Here is a 22,135-nt window from a genome sequence, read left to right as displayed (position 1 = left end):
TATGCTTATCCCCGAATATATGCTATGCTTTAATGTGCAAATATATAGCCCAAATTTGTTTCTAAACTATTATATAATCATTTTATTTTTTGACTAACATTAACCAAACTTGACTTCTTTCGTGTGTACCATTAAGCGCAACAGTACCCAATATACAAAATTCTCATACCTGTTAATTCACCAAAAACCGCATAAAAGAATCACTGTCCGCTTTGAGATAGTACGACAAACTGATGCTTTTCAGTGGCCAATATTGACTGTCAAAAATTCGACACTGAGTGCACTGCGTTAATTCATTTAAAAATACAACACTTAAGACGGTAATGGGATAACGCGGAATGATAATACACATAAATATTAAAATGGGCACATGTATAACAAGCAAAAAGTACGAACGAAAATGAGTGAGCATGAACAAAAATATAATGGAATATGTAGAGAGGTTCCATCTACCTCATGGCTTGGGAGACTGCATTGGCTAGTGGTAGCGATGTAAGGCCCTCAGGAATTTTTCTTCTTTTTTATTTAAAATTACATAACAAATATATCTACGCGTGACAATATTGGTGAAATATTTCTGTAAACCGTCACTAGATCGGTTGCGTCTCTCCTATTTCCCTCTATTTACACTATGGGCACGAATGTTGTATGTTCTGAACTAGGACAACTTAAGTGCCTAATTTTTGTGATAATTTTCAAATCCATAGATTGTGTTTTAGCTATGCGTGCATCTAACAAATTCCGAAATCTTAGCTAACGCTGAACCGATTCAAAATAAGATTCAAGGCATTTTTGATTGACAATCTAGTTTCTCCCTTTGGATTGTCAAACCAAATTTTACAATACAAATTGTTGGAAATCCCCGGAATTAGATAGTGTAAAAAAATTGTATTTTGACATAATGTTTGAAAATTTGAAAAAGGTCGAAATTACTTACCAATTTTTTTTTATAATTTCGGGAAGGTTATTTGGCACATCACCCATTTATGTAAATCTACCTGATCTTCACTCTCTCCCCCCCCCCCCCGTACCGAAAAATCAGAGCTCAGATAGTCTTGGGGCCTATCAAAGATAGTAGCATCAATTATTAAAGCGAAATTGATAAAAGGAAAGAAACTAGCCGTACGATCTCTTTCAAAAAAAAAGATTTGCTTCTTCTGAGCAGCAGAATATACATGAACGTTGTAAGCTTTTTAATTTTTCATACAATCTGAGAATCCAAAATCGATAACCCTCGATTCTCCAAACGAGAATCTAATTGCCAGATTTTGAATCGAAGTCAAAATCCACGGTCAGATTGAGAATAGAAATCGAAATTGACAGTCCGATTCTCAATTTGAGAATCAGGATTGTCAATTAAAACAAAAGCCTGCAGTTAAATTCCGGAGCTAGCTAGAGCCAGCACTGACGTTCAATATATCTTTTGGAATTTTTTTAAGGTCAGTCAATCAGAGAGCTACAGTGTCAATCCTTAACTTTACAGAAACAAAAACTGTATAGGAAATTATATTTTTGTCTGCTATGTGATGGCCCAGTTGATGATCTCTGTTTGGCAGTATGGGGCCCAGTTCTAATCTCATAATGCTTTTTATTTTGAACTGGGTATTTAATTGTTTATGTCTTAATATAGAAGATTACTTAAGCATATAATCGTTTATGAGATTCACGTATGGCCAAAACAAAGCAAAATAATTTATTATCTTTAAAATTCTCTTCCCTTTCCTAGTTGAATTATACAACTGAGCAATTTCGAGTGAGTCCTAGTGGAACAAATGTTACCCCAACGGCAACCATAACAACCGCTTTCAGAAAAACATCCCTCAATTTGTTAAACCAATATGTGGTATCAGAAGGGGACAATTTGATCACCGTGAGTTTATGCTTTTTTTTAAGTTTTTATGTAAGTTAGTCATTGGAGGTCATAGAAGTGTATGTATTACATTATGTAATCAATATTTTACCCGTTTTCCATGGTTTTATTGAGCTGAAATTTTGCATATTCATGAATTTTCGATAAATACACGCAGACACTTACTTACTTAAGACGAGGAATAAGCTATACAGTCCAACTCGGCACCAAGAAGCTGCTGGACCAGATTCTGCCAAAGTGATCTCTCTCTCTATCAGCGGCCGAAAGAGTTTAAACCACGACTTGTCGCACTTGTAGCCATATTCCTGGAAACCGCCTAGTAGTTTGACGTCCTCTTCACGACGTTCTGTCGTTGCTTGATTTAGCCTCCCGGTGTTTTCATCCAAGAGGAGGGAGGCATTGCAGTAAGGACCTGACATGTTAGGGTCTCATCTGGGTATCGTAAATACATTAAAATCGACGTTTATTACTCCCGGGTCTCCGTTATTCCCTCCATTACTCTACACAGTTAACTTTAGATCTGGGATCATATGTATAAAGAAAAAAAAAACATAAAGAATATAATGCTCATTCCTTTAGGATCTTTTGTGCTGCTGCTACCTTGTGATTGACTGCTTTGTTGGAAAGTAGGCGTGGTTAGTTCAAGAAGCATTACCTGTGTACCAGTTTTACGCTTAAAGTTGAAGTTCTTGAAAATGCTGTCGAATATTTACAAAATGTAATAGAAATTTTTTGAGTGTGAATTGCAAATATTTATACAAATATAAAAGATCGGTATAGTTACTTATAAATGGGGATTATGTAAGTTTCATTGGTATTCACATAAAGGATTTACATAGTTCATTATAAATAAGGACTATGTAAGTTTCATCGGATATAGCCGAAACATTGTAAAGAACAAACTACGGCACACTACTTACTAAAAGTTAAGATAATAAAAGCATCTTTAGAATAATTACTTGTATCGGGTGTAGTGTCATACTGATGCTCGTCTCTTACTATTCCAACCAAGAAAAAGCCATAGGCTTTTTCCTGTTTTAATGTAAAGGATCAGCACACTTAAGTATAAACGGAGCGTTTCTAAGTTTCATCAGTATTAAAGCTGTACAGATATCTGAAACCCAATAAAAAACAAACCACAACATATACTAGAGTTACTTAGCTGCTTGAATCTCTGAGACTCATCTCTTACTATTACAAATAGAAAAAGCCATAGGCCTTTTCCTGTTTGTAATCACTTTTAAAGTAAAGACTGAACTGTAGCGGATAGTAATCATGGCTGGAGCTCCAGCTACAATTAGTTAAAAAATTCCATCATCGGATATAGCTGAAACCTAGTAAAGAACAAACCACGGCACATAATTACTAATGCGGATTGCAGCGGTAACTAACAGCCTAGTAAGAGACGATCACGTTCCATACTAAGAAATACAGAAACGTATAACTCCTTAAACTAGAGTCAGATCAAAAACAAAGTACACTATTAGAACCACCTTGTCCAATACTCTTATATAGAAAACTGATTGTCCCTCGGCTTGAATAACGACGAAAATTCATTGGCTTGAAAAACAAGAAAAGTGGCTCCAAGCACGATGTTCTGCAGCCGGTTGCAGCGGTAGCTAGCAACCTAGTAAGAGACGATCACGTCCAATACTAAGAAATTTAATAGCCCATAACTCCTGAAAATAGTGTCAGATCAAAACAAGAAGTACATTATTAAAACGGCCTTGTCCAAAGCCCCTATATAGGAAACTTACCGTCCCTTGGCTTGAATAGGGAGGAAAATCTATTGACTTAAAAAACACGATAAATTGCTTGAACCACGATATTCTGCATATACGGCATTTTTTTCTTTTTTTTTCCTCCTTAGATAGTTTGGCACTGGAACATTATTTGAAAGTTTATTTGTTCGTCTTAGAACGGTTGTGTGGTTCTAAGAAAACATCACCTAATTTAAAGTTATTACGTCAAAAAATATACATATATATATATATATATATATACATATATATATATATATATATATATATATATATATATATATATATATATATATATATATATATATATATATATATATATATATATATATATATATATATATATATATATATATATATATATGTGTGTGTGTGTGTGTGTGTGTGTGTATATATATATAACAGGAGCTTGGGGTATAATGAGAGCAGTGGGTAAGAAGCATGGGAAATTTTCAACTTAATTATGAAACGGAGCTATGTAATTAAAACTGATAGCTTTATTAGCATCAAAACCACTTGTGACCCGTATGATATCTATTGCAGCTTATGGAAAAGTCAATAGGAAACCGAAACTGGATGGACTATCCGGAGCCAAGATCCGCAAGACCTGCTGTTAAGCGTATCGTAGAACTTATTGGCAAAATAGACGCTAAAGTAGGATCAGTGTTTGAAGACGGAAGTCGTAATGATCGAGGGTCAGACTCTTCTAGACTAAGCTACTTTGGGTAAGACAATCGCTACTTTTTAATTATGTAAATTTGTCAGTTCTAACTTGGAAATTGCTTCGGTGTATCGTTTTTATTTTTTCTTTGTAACTAGTGAAGCTGAATTGCTTCCATACCTAACTGTTCAAAGAACTTCACTTCGTGACACGTTTAAACATGAAATAATCGAATAAGAAACAGACTGTGAAAATGTTCTTTGACTCTAGGTTGGGAAAAGTCAGCTCACTACACCGCAACTCTCCACCTATCGCACTATTTAGAGCTAAATATTAAAGGATATGGTTATGCTGGTTTATTTTACAAAAAAAAAAGTTTCTTTATGTTAAAATGGTGGTAAAATCAGAATTTTTCTGAGAGTGGCTCTCTTTTCCTATTAAGTTAAATCGCTAGTTTGATAGGGCTCGTTTGGGCTCAAACTAGAGGCTTTACTGACCTTGTTAAAAGCCAAGACTGATACAAATCCTTCTTTTCAAAGGAAGTTTTTCAAGAACAGTAATGCGCAATATTAAACTTGAGACTAGCAAAAACAAATTTCTATAATAATTCAAACTCAAAACAACTAGAAATTACTATTAAAGAATAAATGAAACTCAAAACGTACATATATTGTATTACGGTAATTACTTACCTAAAAAAAAAAAAAAAAAAAAAAAAAAAAAAAATGAAAGAAATGACCATATCAAACATAAAGATAACAGATACTGATATAGAGGAATAAATAAGTCTTAAAACGAGTAAAAATTAAATTGAATATTGAAGTCAAACTTGAAAGGACAAAGATTACTACAAACAGGAGTATGGCTGCTCCCCCTTTCTTCCTTACCTACGGTAAAAGTATAAAGCTTGTTACTTCATTTGCGTTTTATTGAAAACTATATGTATCTTGAACACTATGCTTCTGTTTTTCCTAACATCTAAAACTTAAAAAACGTTTTCGCATGCTGACCAATGGTCTGCGTTGCGCAGCTACCGATCTCCTAATTCAATGTTTTCGTCCGGGAGCGCAATGTGTTGTTGGGGGCAAATCATCCGAGCCTCTCGTGTTGTCCGCCAATATTTCTCCAGGTACCCATTTAGAACTGGGTTGACTATAGCTGAGCCTACAAAGTCACACCATTTACCCCCCGTTCCAAACCAAATAACCATTGACACCGAGATTTGAAAATCGACGTCATAGTATCGACGAAAAATAAATAGAAAATCACTATAATAATCAAGATGACTGGAAAGAACTAATGAAAATAAACTAAATATTTAATATAAATATTTAATATTTAATATAATTTAAATATTTAATATTTTAAATATTTAAAAATTATAAATTATTTTAAATACTTACGTTTTATAAAAAATGTTATATTAAATATAAAATATTAGATATTTAATATGATTTAATATATAATAATACTAATCCTTAGAAACTCAGCAATTCAAAATTTTATATCACCCTCATTTATTTTTATTTTTCAATGTTGTAAATGTAAAAGGAAATAAATTTGTAATATATTGTTTTTAGGAAAGCGCAAATGACGCAACAAGCTCTACTTTTACGGTTAGGGAAGGAGTAAAAGGTCAATAGCTAAACTCCTGTTTGAAGGATATTGTTCGTTTCAAGTTTGACTTGAACATTCAATTTAATTTTACTCGTTTAAAATTTATTTATTCATGTTTATTTGGACCACTTATCTCTATATTTTCCATGCTGGTTTATGGAAAGTACCTCGTAAAAAAGAATTGCCAAATGCCATGACGACCAGCTAATTTCAAATTTATTGGCTGAAATACCTCTTTGCTGGGGTGTGGGACAATGTGCCCTGGTATTCAGCTGAAAAAAAACTCAGTTAGAAATTACTATATAATCTTCTGGATCTTGCAGTTCCTCCCAAGTCTCGTTATTCTAACCATCCAGTCTGAGTCTTAGACGATTAAAATATGAGTGGTACAAACAGATTTTGTAGTACCCCTAGCTCGAACAGGACCGTGTATCCCTCCTCTGCCTTATAAAACTGACCTTGGTAGAGAGAGATGGCACGGTTTCATAAAAATGAGATGGGTAGTATAGTTGTAAAATAAATTCATTTATTTTGAAGAGGGACATAGGAATTTTGTAGCCAGACATGTGTAGAGTCTAGGGTAGCTTGAGTATAGATGGCAGTTCAGTGTTTTGATGCTCCAGATGTACGAGTCAGGGTTAGATAGAGGAAGGGACACCTTTTCTCCTTTGGGACCTATGCGTAATTTAATTTTGTGTAGTTTTCACTCACATTGATCCAAATCTGTCGAAAAAAGACCTAAAAAACGCAATCAAAATTGAAACTCTTGCAATTAATTGTCTATATTTGTTTTGTTTTTTTACACTTCTTTTTTACAATTATTAATTATTTGTTTTTAGAAAAAGGAATAGACGAAAACTCCAAGATATAAGTGTATTTTTAAAGTTATAGAAATCTGCAAGTCTGTCGAATAAAGGGCCTTAAATTTTATTCGCCACACTTCCCAAAATCATGGATCGGTACTGATATACGTAAATTTATGCCTTAAATGTAACAGAAAAAGCACAGTTTTTTTGTCTTCTTTGTTCGCGAAGAACGTATACTACCAAGATGGATCTGTCTAATAACCAAACTTTTAGCCCTCTTTGTCCCTCGACTCATAATTCCAGGCCTCCTTGCCCTCTCCACCGGTATCCCTTGAAAATGTCAACCCAACAACACCAGCTGTTTCGCAAGGTTTTAAAACTGATGCTTACCCCCCCCCCCCTTGACTTTTTTTTCAAAATTTCATTTTATTTGAGGTGTCTTGCGTGGGACCAATTTTATCGAAATGAGTCTCTTGTCCAAGAAGCTTTAGCCCAACTAATGAAGAAGTTTCAGTAAATTTGCTTTACAAAGGTATGGAGGGCAAAGTGTTAAAGTGAACCAAGCCTTTTTTTTATCATATTGTCATTTCCCATGGATGTAAAGCTCCAAGAATGTCAGGAAAGTAGCATAAAACATAACTGCAGACAGAAGATACACGTTGTGGCTACTCCCTTGGGAAACTTTGGATGAAAACCTTGGGAACAAAAGGAAATAACAGCTGATGCTTAGGTCTAAAAGCTATCATTTTTGGAAATGGTACCCCCTTCTTCATAATCCTACCCTGATCTCCTCTTCGAAGATTCATCTTGCCTTTCGAGAATGTTAAACCTTTGACCTTTAGTTATTTGTGTGCGAACAAGCTAGGTTATATTGTTTATTTATTGCTATTATTAAATCAGGAGTGTTGCACGACAAACTCGTGGATTATCCCAGACAAGCGCAAGCAGTCATATTGACAGGTCATTGATGAGTAATATACAGAAGCTTTTCTCTGAGAAAGTTGACCTTACAGCTCCTGTCGACTTCACCAAAGTGTCTGTCGTTACAGCAATTGTTAAAAATTTACTCAAAGTAAGTATTGTTCAATTTAAATTATAAGTTTACTCTGTTTAAGCGAAGTTAATTTTTCAAGTATCTCTTTACTATTAATAATCTTGGTAAACATTTAGGCCCGTGGTGTCCAATGTGGGCCGCAGGCCCTCCTCTTTGGGCACGGCAATATTTGGGTGAGCATGGAGAGGACGTGCACCCTTCGGCTGACTATAGAGCCTTAATTAAAAAAAAAAACATTCTGGTGAAAAACGTTACATTCAAATACACTTAAAGAGCAAAAAAGATAAGTTACAGTATTGCAATGATGTTATATATTGTATAAAAGGTGTTGTATTCAGGCAGTATTTCTTTATTAGATACCAAGGTAAGGGCATGTTCAGATTCCTTCAGGTGAATACACGTAGAATTCTGAATAAGAAATTTAAACATCACAGGAGGAGGTATCAGAATTTTAGAAATAACTAGGTGGGACATGGTCCAAAATAGATTGGGACCCACTGGTTTAGGCATAAACAGAAAACATTTTTTTTATTAGATGAAAAAGAACATAAAAGATATACCAAGCATTCAGTTAAGAGTAAGTAGTGCATTACCAAAGTTCTATAATTTCATTGTGAAAAGGGTACTGCAGTTCATTTGGTTTTATCAGTGATGTATTTTCGTAAGCCAATCATATTATTCCTTATTTCTACGGAGACAAATTACAGCCTGACTAAAATCTGATTCGTTTTAAAACCTTCTTTGTGAAATTCAGCTAGTAAAAAGAACGGCAAGTTCAATTCCTCCTGATTTGTTCGTCTGCTGAAAATTTAAGCCTAAAAAACGAAAGTTTTTTAACCCCTAGGTTTTTTCCTGTTTTTTTTTTTCTGTTTCTCAATTGAATTAATTTTAAAAGTAAGTGTAAATGGTGTAAAGCAAACCAGTTAATGGGCAAAACCATTAAGCAACCAGTTAAGTCCGACGAGCAAATATGAAGCTCGCCGAGTTCGTGCTAGTTAGTTATTATTTGTACTCTAGCGCCACCAGTGTAAGCCGTGATACCACAGCCGTGATCTCTCGTGGACTGTTTGTGACGATCTACGGGCTCTATAAGTACTGCCCTCGTTGCTATTTATGTTATAGGGTCGCCACAGCTACGTCCAATATGGCTACTACAGGTATACTATCTCTGGGGAGTAATTAATTACAATCGAATAAAATGTAACTCACGTTTTTTAACCACCCTGCCAAATCCAGCACAAATTAGCTTTTTGGATGCCTTAGATAAACTACAATGATGAACTAACTAAAAAATATCTATTCACAAACGAGGTTAACTCACCTCTTTAGCCAACCAGTGTAGACGCTAGCCAATCAGTCCAATAGGACCCTCAAACCAAATTTACAGTATCGATAAATTAAGGATCAATCGACAAGAATTCAGCTAGTCCCTGCGATGACTGACACAGAATATTGAAGCCAACATGTTTTCCCTGGCAAAACTAATACATTTAAAGTGCAATTGAAACTAGGCTATTCTGTAGGAGATAATATTAAATCGCAAAAAAATATTGCCTTTTAGGTACATATACAGGAGAAAGGGGGCATTTAAATGGTAATCAGGGGCAGGGGGCCCAAACAGTTATATAAACTCAAAGAAAAATTTTAGATAATGCAGGTTTTTCCTTATTTTAATGTGGTCATCATATGTACTCTCCTCTGGAAGGCTCTTTCCCTTACAATGGCGGTTTTTTCGTATTTCAATTAGTATTTTAACATAACCGGCCTAACCTTAGTGAAAAAAAGAAGTAATTTCAAATATGTTGGTAAAAATTCAGTAAAAACCAGATAAAACGTAAAGCCCTTATGAAAATCCTTTAAAATAGAGCTGTGTTGAATGTAATGAAGTAATAATTTTGCTATTAGTTAGTTCCTAAGCGAAATTCAATTTTAGAGTAACCGATTTGCACTATAGAGCTTTGTTTTTTCATTTTACTTTATGCTGAATTTCATCTTTCAGACGAAATTTTTTTACTTGCAGGCCATGCTAGAAAGTGTTCGCGTTATAACCATAGACAGGCATGGACTGCACCAGTTTCAGGTGGATTGTCATTTCCTTCACTCGTACCTTTGGCGTTTTGTAAATGACGAAAGGTTGGTCAAAAGGGTTATTTGTTAGTTATTGTTTGTAATTTCATGGCCTCGCGTAGCCTCTGGTATTTCATATGTTGCGATCATCTATAAAAAGTAAAAAGCAGAAGTTGAGGAAAGAACATGAATATCAAAGATCTATTAAATAAAGTAATTACAACAAATTGCGACCTAGCCAACGGAGAGTAAAGCTTGGTGTGTCACCTTAATACATAAAAGCCGCGTTTTCAGGCTCAGAGGGTTCGAGGTTCCAACCCCGTGTTTTCCTCGAGAACCCGCTTTGTGAAAACGCTTGATGCACTAGACGAGAACAACCCGTGTTCGAAGATGGGTTGTTCACGGTTCAGCGGGTTCGAACACGGGTTGTTCTCGTCTAGTGCATCAAGCGTTTTCACAAAGCGGGTTCTCGAGGAAAACAGGGGGTTGAAACTTCGAACTCGCTGGAGCTAGACGAAAAACTAGAAACTTGAAACTAGACGAGAACGACCCGTGTTCGAACCCGCTGAGCCTGAAAACGCGGCTAAATAGATAGAGAACAAACTTCATCTATAGATCTATATATATTGTCGCCGTTAGAAGTCGAATCTATTAGTGAGTGGCATAAATTTTTGTGATTTCGTTTCATTCACGTTCATCAGAGCTGGCTTTTAAAATCACTTTTGGTGGGAGGTCATAAAACAAAAGTTATTTCAAGAAATAGGTTTCTTATTTCTTTTTTATTAGAAAGGTTAACATTCATCTCTATTTTTAAATTTGTTACAAAAAAAAAAAAATATAGATGCATACAAAACAAGTCTTAGCGATATCCATATAAGATGAGGAGGCTTAGACTCAGTAAGAAATTTATTTTATGATTTTGGTTCAAAAATTTGTTTGTTCGATGTGGTTTTTTAGTATTTTTGTTTCTGTCTATTCGTATTATATTGTACTTCGCTGATAACGGCTATTGAACATATAGCCGAAATATCCAAATAGGTTTTACTACTCTGTTATTCACCGTCTTCACAGATTTCCTCGTTGTCTTCTCTTGTTTTTTTATGATGGAAAGACAGTGCGGTCTTCGCCATTATCTAATATACAGGCACGTACACTGAATTTTATTTCGAGAGGGCAAAGATTAGGGGAAATAGGAGAACTACGCGTAACACAAAAATAAAAAAAAAAGATCTAACGAGAAAACAAAAATAAAACACAGTAGGAAAAAAAAAACACCCCATAAATGAAAAATAATGCCAAGCAACGCAGAGATCTTTTTGACCAAAAAATTATCAAACGAGAAAGCAAATTAACAGAAGATAAAAGAGAGGAGACCCCAAAAAAATAATTGGAGACCAATTATAGCTCAGTTTAGAATTAAAGCTAAACTTATCATTCACATGGGCCCACAACCTGAGAAAGAATAACCTACAAGACACGCTTTTTCATTGAAGAATGATTTTTGTAAATTGTGATTATTTCAGCCAAAGTTCAAATTATTAATACTAGAAGCTTGAAGAACGCAATCTCTTATAAAAATGGAGGTGGAATTTATATCTGTCATACAACAAGCATTTACAAAACGTAATGAAATTTTGTACTATTTAGAACATGTGACACATTTCTGCTATTTTTTTTATTATTAACCTTTCCCTCTGGAGACATTGGTGTGTGCCTATGCCACTTTGCCTTTTTATTAGGTATATCCGTACTTGTCTAGAATCTGGGTACACACGAAAGAAAGACCGCATCGAAATATCAAAGCCACTACTGATAAACATGTTTGTGAGGTGTTACTCACTCCGTGACAAAGATTTAAAATTTAGTTTTTGGGGTTTAGGGGGACTAAAAGGTAGCTAGTTTGGTTAGATTAGGTTATATTAGGTTACGTATTTAATATATGCTATGCTTTACCCTCCACCCCGCCCCCAATGTGCAAATATATAGCCCAAATTTGTTTGTAAATTATTATATTTTCATCCTATTTTGTTTTATTTCATTAGAAACTTCACTTCTTCATTAACGAAACTTCACTTCTCGCGTGTATACCTAGATTCTAGACAAGTACCAATATATATAAAGATTTATTATAAAAAAAAGTGAAAACAAATTTTGTAAGAAAGATTGATCAATACATTTTTTTTATTTGCTCATAAAATGGCAAATGAATTAGAAATCAACATATGTGAACAACACTATGAATCATTTTTTTTCTAATGGTATAAACAACACTAGGCAATCATTTAAAAAAGGAAGTGGTGTAATTTTGGGTGCAATACTGCCGTATTAACTTCCTCACTAGAAATTAGTTATGTTGCTTATAATGCACCAGTAGAGTGTGCTTTCTTGAACTAATTTAAAAACTTTTTCCACAAAACCAGTTTTTCAAAGAAAAGTAAAGAACTCCATTAAACCAAAAATAAGCAGAAATAAAGTCAAATAATCATCCAAGCAGAAAACTACCACGGATCACCATCACTAAATAAATGAAACCGAAAACAAGCAGAAATAAACATAAGTAGGGTTGACGACATCCCTGCCTTCTCAAGACCAGAACATAATTTGCTCTTTACTGAAAACAAAATACATTTTATATTTTTTCACTTTTTTAACTTCAATAAATCAAAAATTGTATTTTTTTTTCAGTGAAGAGCAAATTATTCTCTGGTCTTAAGAAGACTTGGGGTTTGTCAAAAATACAAAGGTTTTTTTAAATTAAATTTTGTTCGTTTTTTATTGACATAGTCCTTTTCATGGAAAAAGGAAATAATATTTTATATCTTCTCGGTTTCTCTGTAAGAATTCGTAGTTTGGCTTGCTATTTGTATGTTGGAGAAACTTTTTCAACAATTTTTAACTACATACACCCTTTTGAAAATCTTGAAAGAAAAAGTATTTTTTAATTTACTTTTATACCTCGTCTAGTTGACCTGGAAAATAAAACTTAATACCATTCACAAAAAATTGTATCTGCTCTTTGACAACCTGGATACACTTGAACTTGTGATTTAGTTAAATTGTCAACTTAATACCCTCAGTCATTCTTGGGATATTTCTGAGATGTCTTATTGGCAACCAGCATAAAGACAGTGTCCTTTGATTTATTTTTAAAGCAACATTTGGTTTTAAATTATATTGGGCACATTGCACAATTGGGGGGGGGGGGATATTCATAGCCAATATCCCTAAATATTTAGCTACTTGATCATTCAACTATGCTGAACCAAATGGCTGTCTCAAATTTTTGATTGGAAATGTGAACAATTATGGGCTAAGGAGGAGAATACTGCTTTCCCTAAAATCACTTTTGACTCTTAAAAGGGGCACTAGGATTTTTCATTTGCAATCGAATTAGGCCCTTTAAAAGTTTCAATGATACTACTAGCTATAATAGAGCGGTGCTGCCTATATATGCGCCCTTTTGAAAACCTGAATGCATATAGTCTTGCGTTTAATTGAAACTCTACCTAAAAATTCCGCAAAAGTTTGACCTTAATACCCTTAGTGTCATTAGTTTTAGTAACCGTAGAAGTAGTGTTAAAAGTATGCACATAGTGTCTTCTGGCTAATTCAAAATCCGCCACATCTTACCCTGAAATGTCTTACTTAATAATGTAAGCCGTTGTGGAGATATTGCTTTATCGCGCTTTGGACAATCTACATGCTCAAAGTTCGTTTTTGTTTAGTTCAACATCATAAATATTCCTAAATATTTCTAAAATTCCTTTAAAGCTTCACCTTAAAACCCTTAGCATCTGTAGTAGCAATATATGTAGTAGCAGTAGTAGCAGTATGCACATAGCACCTTTGGTTTTCATCTCCATCCCCCTCAACATAGGATGAAAGTTTTAACTTAATACCATCAACCATTCCTGAAGCATTGTTGATATGTCCTCTTGACAGCCTGTGTGGGCATAGTGTGTTTCGATTTAGTTCAAACACAGCTTCAATATTGCCCAAAATGTAAGTATTAATACCCTTAGATTTTGTAGTAGTAGTAGTAGCACCGGTAATGATAGTAGTAGCAGTAGTAGTAGTAGTAGCAGTAGAATTAATAGTAGTAGCACTAGCAATTGTAGCAGTAGTAGTAGTAGTAGTAGTATGACCAGAAGCAGTAGCATTAGGATGCAAATATTGTCTTTTGGTATGTTCAACATCCCCCACGACAAGCCCTGTAGGTTTCAGCTTCACACACAAAACCGTTCTTAAGATATGGCCGATGTGCCTTCTTGACAACCTGCATACACACGGTCTGTTCAGATTCAGTTTACCTTCCCCGTTTAAAAATTCCTTGGAAATTTCACCTTCATACCCTTAGGCATAGTTGTAATAGTAATTACAGTACCAGTATTAGTAGTGCTAGTAGTAGTATCTAAAGTAATAGCACTAGCGCTAGTTGCAGCAGTAGTATTAAAATATTGCCTGCTGGTCAATTGAACATTAGTCTCATTAATCCGGGAAGTTCCAACTTGATGCACTTAGGCGTTGCTATGACATTGTTGATATATCCTTTTGATAACCTGTATATTAATATACTTCTTGAAATTTCCATCTTAATGCTCTTAGCCTGACAAGTAGTTGCAATAGCATTAGTAGTTGGAATAATACTAATAGCAAACTAGTAAATGCAGTAGGAGTAGCAGTATTAGTAATAGCGTGCACATATTGCTTTTTTGTCAATTGATCTTCCCCTTTGAGCATTCCCTGAAAGTTCTAATTTAATACCCAAATCAACTCGTGAGTACCGTTCTTTTGACAATCTAAATGCACATAGTGTCTTTAGATTTGTTTCAAATTTGTCCTCAAAATTCTCTCAAATTTTCACCTTCATAGACTTCGCCTTAATATTACTAGCATCACAGTACTTGTGGTGGTAGTAGGAGAAGTAGTAGCAGTATTAATAACAGTAGTAGCATGCACATTTCCGTCAGTTGAACATCCCCCTCGTGATGCCCCGGAAGTTTCACCTAGTTGTGGTAAGCCGTTCCAAAAATATTGCTGATGGTACCCTTTTGACCCCCTTTTGACTTCTTTTTTATCTTAATACTCTAACCCTTGCAAGTTATTGCAATTGAAGTAGTAGTTGGAGTAGTTTCGTGAAAGCAGTCGTAGCAGTAGTAGTAGTATCAGTTAAAGTGGCAGTGGTAGTAGTTTTAGTAGTGGCATGCACATATTACCTTTTTGTCATTTATCTTCTCCTTTAAGCATTTTCTGAAAATTCCAACTTAATACCCAAATCCATTTTTGAGATGCACCCTTTTGATAAGCTTTTCCCATTTAATATTCTGTCAGATGTTGACCTTCATACTCGTAGCCTTAATTGTCCTAGTTTCATAGTATTAGCGGTAGTAGCAGCAGCATTAGTAGCAGTAGTAGCAGGTATATGTTGCCTTTTGGTCAGTTGAACATCCCACTCATAAATGCCCCATAATTTTCCTGTTGATAAGGTAAGCCGTTCCAAAAATATTGCAAACATGCTCTTCTGCAATCTGTATGCACATGTTATGTTTTGGATTAATTCAACTGCCCCCTCAATGTTTCCTCAGATGTTTCTTTCGATATCCTCAGCCTTGGTAGTACTCGCTACAGAATCAGTAGTTTTTGTGGTAGTAGTAGTAGCAGTATTATTTGTGGTAGCAGTAGTAGTAGTCGTAGTTGCAGTACTAGTAGTAGTAACGCGTAAGTATTGCCTTTTTGGTCAATTGATCATCTCGCTTATCATTTCCTGAAAGTTCCAAATTAATATACTTAGTCATTCCTGGGCTACGATCTTTTAACAACCCTTATGCACATAACGTGTATTGATTTAATTCAATACTCCCCTCAGCATTCTCTGAAAGGCTCACCTGAATACACTTCGTCTTTTTGGAAATTAAAGGTCAAACATGCCCACCTTTTGCAACAATATATACCATACGTAAACAATGGTCGAATTCTCTAACTTACAGCCTGCACTGATGCCTTTAGGGGATTAACTAAAAAAAAACATTTTTTTTTTTAACTGGAAGTAAGGAGCAACATTAAAACATAAAACGAACAGAAATTATTCCGTATATGAAAGGGGCTGTCCCCTCTGCAATGCCTCACTATTTACGCTAAAGTTTTGTATTGTTTTAAAAAATAAAGTTTTGAGACAGAGTCAAAATTTAGCGTAAAGAGTGGGGCGTTGATGAGGGGACAGCTCTTTTCATACACGGAATAATTTCTGTTCATTTTATGTTTTAATGTCGCTCCTTATTTTCAGTTAAAAACTTGTTTTTTTTTTAGTTAATTTCTGAACGTTTTTTAGTTAATACAGCTTTGATTTTGGCTCACCGTACATGAATAATTAAAACGAAATTCGCAAATTAATTTTCCTTTTTTTGGCTAATTGGCTTTCTCGAAATTTTGTTCTGACGTAACTTACGTAACGAATTTCTATATTCGTATGTTTTTATTACGTATATAAGGTAGTTCGCTCCCTAGTCAATACCTCGCTCTTTACGCTAAAGTTCGAATTTTGTTCGAATCACAAACCCCTGAACCACAAAGGCCGGTTAATTGAATAGATAGCTCTTTTGAAAGTACTAAAGAAAACTTCAGCGTCAAGAGTGAGGTATTGACTAGGGGGCGAACCCTCTCATATACGTAATAATTTCTGTTCGTTTTAATTTTTAATGTTGCTCCTTAGCTACTTCCAGTTGAAAAAAAATTGTTTTTTTTTTATTTAATTTCTGATCGTTTTTTAAATAATGCTGGGAAATCTGGCGCCTCCTTCATGGAAATGTCCCTTCTCCCAAGGAAATATTCTCCATGGAAAGATCCTCCCCCGTAACCCCTACTTCGAACCCGACCCTCCGACTAGAAAAAAATTCCTCCTTAAAACGCCTGTATACTTTCCAATAACCAATACTATATGTAAACAATTGGCAAAGTTTATAACTTGCAGCCCTTCCCCCGGGAAACGGTGGGGGATTAAGTCATCCTCAAAGACATATTAATTAGATTTTCGATTATGCTGAACAAAATGGCTATCTTAAAATTTTGATTGGGTGACTTCGGGAAAAAAATAAGCGTGGGAGGGGGCCAAGTTGCCATCCAATTTTTTTGGTCACTTAAAAAGGGCACTAGAACTTTTAATTTCCGTTTGAATGAGCTCTTTCACGATATTCTAGGAGTTGTTTCCTCCTTTTTTTGAAAATAAGGCAAATTTTCTCAGGCGCGTAACTTTGGATGGGTAAGACTAAACTTGATGAAACTTATATATTTGAAATCAGCATAAAAATCGATTCTTTTGATGTACCTATTGGTACATTTGCCAATCTGATCTTATAGACAAAAAGATCAGGCATGGGACATATTTTTCCTAGATTTTTTGCTTCACAACGCCCCCCCCCCGCCTAGTTTTCGAGAAATAGCTTATATGGGAGTATTTTCATTATAAAATGACAATTTCATTTTAGGCATTCACTCTATTTTAGGCATTTTATGGCCTTTTGCGTTCTTTTAGTATAAGCTGCTGACATGTTAGTTCTTGTTAATATTTAGGACAGTAAAAATTTTCTAAAATAACATACAATCGAAAATTAAATTTTGTACTTACAACTCTCTAACTCAATGCCAAGTTTTGAAAGTTTAATCTCCTACTGTCCTCTTCCAATAATCAGGATTCAACTATGTTTACCAGCTACTCAACACGTGTAAAGTTTGAAGTATTTTGCAAAAATGGATATAATTAAAATCATTTCAGTTAAAGATTGGTCACGTAGTTAATGAGATTTAACAAAACAAGACTAAGGAAATTGTAGTTGGTTTTATAAATGTAAAAGTATTCCAAGTATAATAACTATAATAACAAAAAAATAACCATTATTAAATATAAAATTTCTAAATATATATTAAATATATTTTTCAATAAAAAATAACAATTTAATAACAAAAATGATGAATATTCCATTGTTTGAGACTGTTTGTCAGCAAAGCAGCCAGCGGCCGTTGTCTTTACAACATAGGGGGATTACAGTCGCGCCTAAGAACGACCTATTGTAAAAACTGTTTCTGCTCCTGCTGTCAGTAATGAGAGCATGAAATGATTCTGTTGGGGATGCACCTCGTTCACGTGTTCAAGTGGAACGCTTTCGAACTTTCAATGTTGGAACAGAGACAATCCCCTATATTTTATTGAAGTTCCTGAGTGATGGTTCCCAAGGAAATCTAGTTGAATAGTGAATGCCAGAATAACTACTTGATGCTGATTGATAAAAAATGTGGAATTCTCTTTGGGTATTATCCTTTTTTCCGAGTAATGAGTTTGCTATGTTTATGCTAACCATTGTATGATAATGCTGCACACTGTTAGATCTGTAGTTTTCATCGCCAAAAATAGTCAACGGACTAAAATATCAATGAGGCGCCACGGGAGGTGAATAAAAGTCTTCAGCACTACATTGTTGACTTCTTCATTCGTGATCCTGTACTTAGGCATTTAAAATAGATTCAAAACCATGTCTTATAGCGAAAATTTTGAAGGACGGTTAATCAAGCCTTCAACTAGATGGAGAAAATCAAACGTTAGATCGTCGAAGTCCTTAAAGTTTTTGAGGTCTGACCTGAAAGTGTTAACAGTACATGTATGTTTTCCGACAATATGTGCTTTTTGTAATCCATCTTGCTCTGTGGTAGGCTCCTGGTCCATTAGCAACAACAGTTTAAAATGAATAATCGTGAAACAACGTACTTATCCAAAGTAGTTACATGTAGTTGTTTTTTGATTTGAAACTTATCTACTATTTCCTCAAAAAGGCATTCATTTTTTCCTTGACTGGATTCATTGTATAAAAAAACAACACTTTTTTCGGTGTTAAGAGCATGTGCTTTTATCATTTTCCGTATCCATGGCAACCTCTTGTGGTCCTCTTAAGGCGTCTTCAGTCGATGCTTCTAGCATCAGGGGCGTTAATTCATGAAAATTTACGGTAGGACCAAAATATATTTTTTTTAATTTAGTGGGGGAGGGGGTCTAGTTTGTCATTTATTTTTAATTCTTCAATGAAAACACAGGTCTTTTTTCTATGAAAAGGCCCCAAAACGGTATTTTTTGAATTCTAGGGGGAAAGAGACTAGGCCCGTCCCCTGCCCTCTCCCATTGACCCCGCTACACGGCATTTCTAGAACCTTTAAGCTTGTAATAGGGGCTACAGCTACAGCTCAACAGCTGTTTCTTTAAATTCTGCTCTAAAAACATATGCTCTAACATTATTTATCTGAGTATTTGATGTTATGTATGTATCTCAGTGCTGAAACGGTTCATCCACTACTCTTATTTGACCTAAACTTATTCCACAATACAGCTTTATGACAGCCACCAACATCATCCTGCTCTTCTTAGAAATAAATCACCGTCAATCTATCCGTAGTTTCTTTTACTGTCAACAAAAGTAGCAGGTTTTCATCCCAGTGAAACATTGGTATGTAAGGTAAAAATTTATTTCATTTTATAGCAGGTTTTGTCTCCGAATGCCGTTTTCGGTCTTGTCTTACTGAACATTCTTTTGGAGTAACCTCACTAGGATCACGGCAAAGTGACTAATGCTATAGCAGCAAAAATTCACAAAGCCTATTGATAGCTAACTTTAGTTCTATCAAGTGCAGATGCCAGCCCGAGAGTAACAAATGATTTGACTGAACGATAAGAATGAGGACATGTTTGCGGATAGGGTATGGATTGGTATGATGTTGCTTGTGACAGCTGTCACTTTGAATTTTTTTTTACAAGCACTAAAACTGTCTACCTCTGCAATACCCCACCGTCTCTGCTCGCTTTTTAGTTTTTATCCATCGTCTAAAAGCTTCAGCTGCTAGATTCTTTCCCCATGCTTAGAAAGTTTGGGGTTTGCTGAACCCATGCACCTTTTTTTTGTTTCTCTCTGTTAATTTTTAAAGCAAAAACTTGCACATAAAATAGCAATTTTATAAATACAAAAGTTTACAAAATTGTAAACAAAATTAACTTAGCAAAATGTCACTTAATAAAATATAATGGAAGTGAATCCAATTAATAAGTAACATATTTAGCATAAATTGATGGATCAAGTGTTGCTAAGATATTAGTATTAGAAGGAGTTTGTGGATTTATTGAAGAATATCTAAGTTGCACCATAAAAGTCTTTGATTTTGTCACTGAGCAACATCTAAGCCTCAATGAATTTGAAAGCAAAATTTGAGAGTTAATTAGCCTATTATAAAGAACAAAGTTAAGGAGTTAAACCTGTAAAAAGTGACAACTAAATTTCCCTTATGTATTTCATGTGGGGGTGTACCCTTACAGTGAAAAACACCAAAGCATGTTCCAAAGTTAAATTCGTACATTATTCCACTGTGTATAATGTAATTAATGTTTTTTTTACTATTATCTATCAGGGTTTAGCTCATGACCAGCAAAACTGAGTTTTAATGTTTTTTTTTTTTTTTTTTTTTTTTTTGTTGTGTGTTGTTTTTTTTTTTTTTTTATTATTATTCCCTCTCCTCGTGTATAAAAGTTTGTATTTATCATACAAATTTTAGAAATGGATGTCTGACCCGATTCAATTTTTCAGTGTTGTCAGTACTATGCTTGATGATGTGATGCATTCAGCACTGAACAGATGCATAGACCCATCTATATTGTCGCCGTCAGCAGTGGAATCTATCAGTGAAAGAGTAGCATAACATTTTTTTTTCATTCCGTTTCATATACGCTCATCAGAGTTCACTGTTGAAATTACTTTTGGTGGGCCGGTTATAAGAGAAAAGTTATTTGAAGAAGTCGGTGTTTTTCTTCTTTCGTTTTTATTAAAAATGTTAACCTACAACGTATTTTTAAATTTTTGCTTCAAAAAAGAGTATACAGGCACGTAAATTATATGAATAATATCAGAAATTATGGAGATGATTTTGAAATATTGGGAGGGAGGCACAGGCTCGAATGGGTATCCCTGCCCGTGAAGAAGTATCAGAGGAATAATATCTTTGCGGTGATCATTGGGTATAAATCTTATATCTTCAAAAGTCCTTTTTGGGAGAAAAATCTTCTAAAATCATTTTCTTTCATAGCCTGGTATATATACCCGAAGTTTGTTATTCTTTTCAACTTTCTTGTGACTGTTTCACGAAAACTATTAGTAAAAGTTATTTTGTTTGCTACAGAGTGTGAGTGTGTAAGTCCCAAGAAGAAAATAAATTGGAAAATTTTTAAATTTGTTCGTTAAACAGCTCTACAAAGTCTCATTTTTGTCAACATTTTTAGAAGACAATAAGGTTAAAAAAGTTTAAGCATCCTATTTCGTAATATTACTCTCTTTTGAGCAGTTTTATTTACAATAAACTGTTTCAGGCACAGTTTTTTTCATTTTTATAATGCAATTAAAATGTCATTTTAAACGTTCTAATTTTGTAATACTTCTCTTAGGATAAGATAAGATATTTATTTCAAAAAATTAACTATCAAAGGCCAATACAGGGCCGAATTCAGACTTAGGAGTTGATAAAAACTGTTACACTAAAAATACAAAGAGCAGCAGCAAAATAGAGAAAACCATGATGAACAATCATTTAAAAGTCAATAATTAAAACTGCAAAAAGTCAATTAAAAAATTAAAAAGATAAAAACTGGTCAAACTAAACTTAGAGCGAGGTATAAATGCATTAAAAACTGGTCAAACTAAACTTAGAGCGAGACATAAATGCATTTAAATTAAAAGGGATACTAAGAAAATGTCAATAATTCAACTACAGTAAATCAGTAAAAGAGTTAAAAACAATAAAAACTGGTCAAAAAAAAAAAAAAAAAAAAAAGGGGGGGGGGGGGGGCAAGCAAATGAGTGCATGAACCTGGGCAGTACCATCAGCTAACAAAAAAAAGAGGGGGGGGGAGAAACTATTGAGAAATTTTATTCATTTTTTCCGTAATGAACGGGACAAAAATTCTTTCGTATCTGGATGTAGCGTAACAAAGAAGGAATAAAACAAGAAGTGGCTCAGAAACCGTTCGCGGTTGCCGTATTCTGAATGGGGAGTGGCGTTTGGGGAAAATGCCTCCCGTGCGAAGGTTGATTATTGTGTTTTTTGCAAAACGGAGGCACAACGAGACCCGTCTTCGGTCAAGGGTTTTCAGACTAGCTTTTTCTAGGAGCAGAGAGTATGTTACCTTGCCTTCTTTGAAAATTATTTGCAAGGCCCTTTTTTGAATTGATTCAATTTTTTCCAATTCTTCGCGAGAGATACCAGGGTGCCAAACTGGACAAG

General features: G+C 34.6%; 1 protein-coding gene across 5 annotated transcripts in view; it reads left to right on the top strand.

Moving 5' to 3' along the window:
* The window catches only part of Vps51 (vacuolar protein sorting 51), an 87,681-nt gene extending 66,978 nt beyond the window's left edge, over positions 1 to 20,703 (top strand). For all 5 annotated transcript variants that reach the window (XM_089092903.1, XM_089092900.1, XM_089092902.1 and 2 more), the window contains exons 12-16: positions 1,727 to 1,870; positions 4,174 to 4,355; positions 7,615 to 7,786; positions 9,789 to 9,901; positions 20,449 to 20,703. In XM_089092903.1, the coding sequence (XP_088949029.1) occupies positions 1,727 to 1,870; positions 4,174 to 4,355; positions 7,615 to 7,786; positions 9,789 to 9,901; positions 20,449 to 20,560 (723 nt within the window). In that variant the 3' untranslated portion in view covers positions 20,561 to 20,703. The remainder of the gene's footprint in view (positions 1 to 1,726; positions 1,871 to 4,173; positions 4,356 to 7,614; positions 7,787 to 9,788; positions 9,902 to 20,448) is intronic.
* The last annotated feature ends 1,432 nt before the right edge of the window (positions 20,704 to 22,135 follow it).

Source organism: Artemia sp. Qi Xiang Cuo, chromosome 8 (genome assembly GCF_049724085.1).
Source record: "Artemia sp. Qi Xiang Cuo chromosome 8, ASM4972408v1, whole genome shotgun sequence".
In the NCBI taxonomy this organism is placed as follows: domain Eukaryota; kingdom Metazoa; phylum Arthropoda; class Branchiopoda; order Anostraca; family Artemiidae; genus Artemia; species Artemia sp. Qi Xiang Cuo.
Note: the sequence above shows the minus strand (reverse complement) of the source record. Positions and strands in the feature narration are given on the sequence as shown.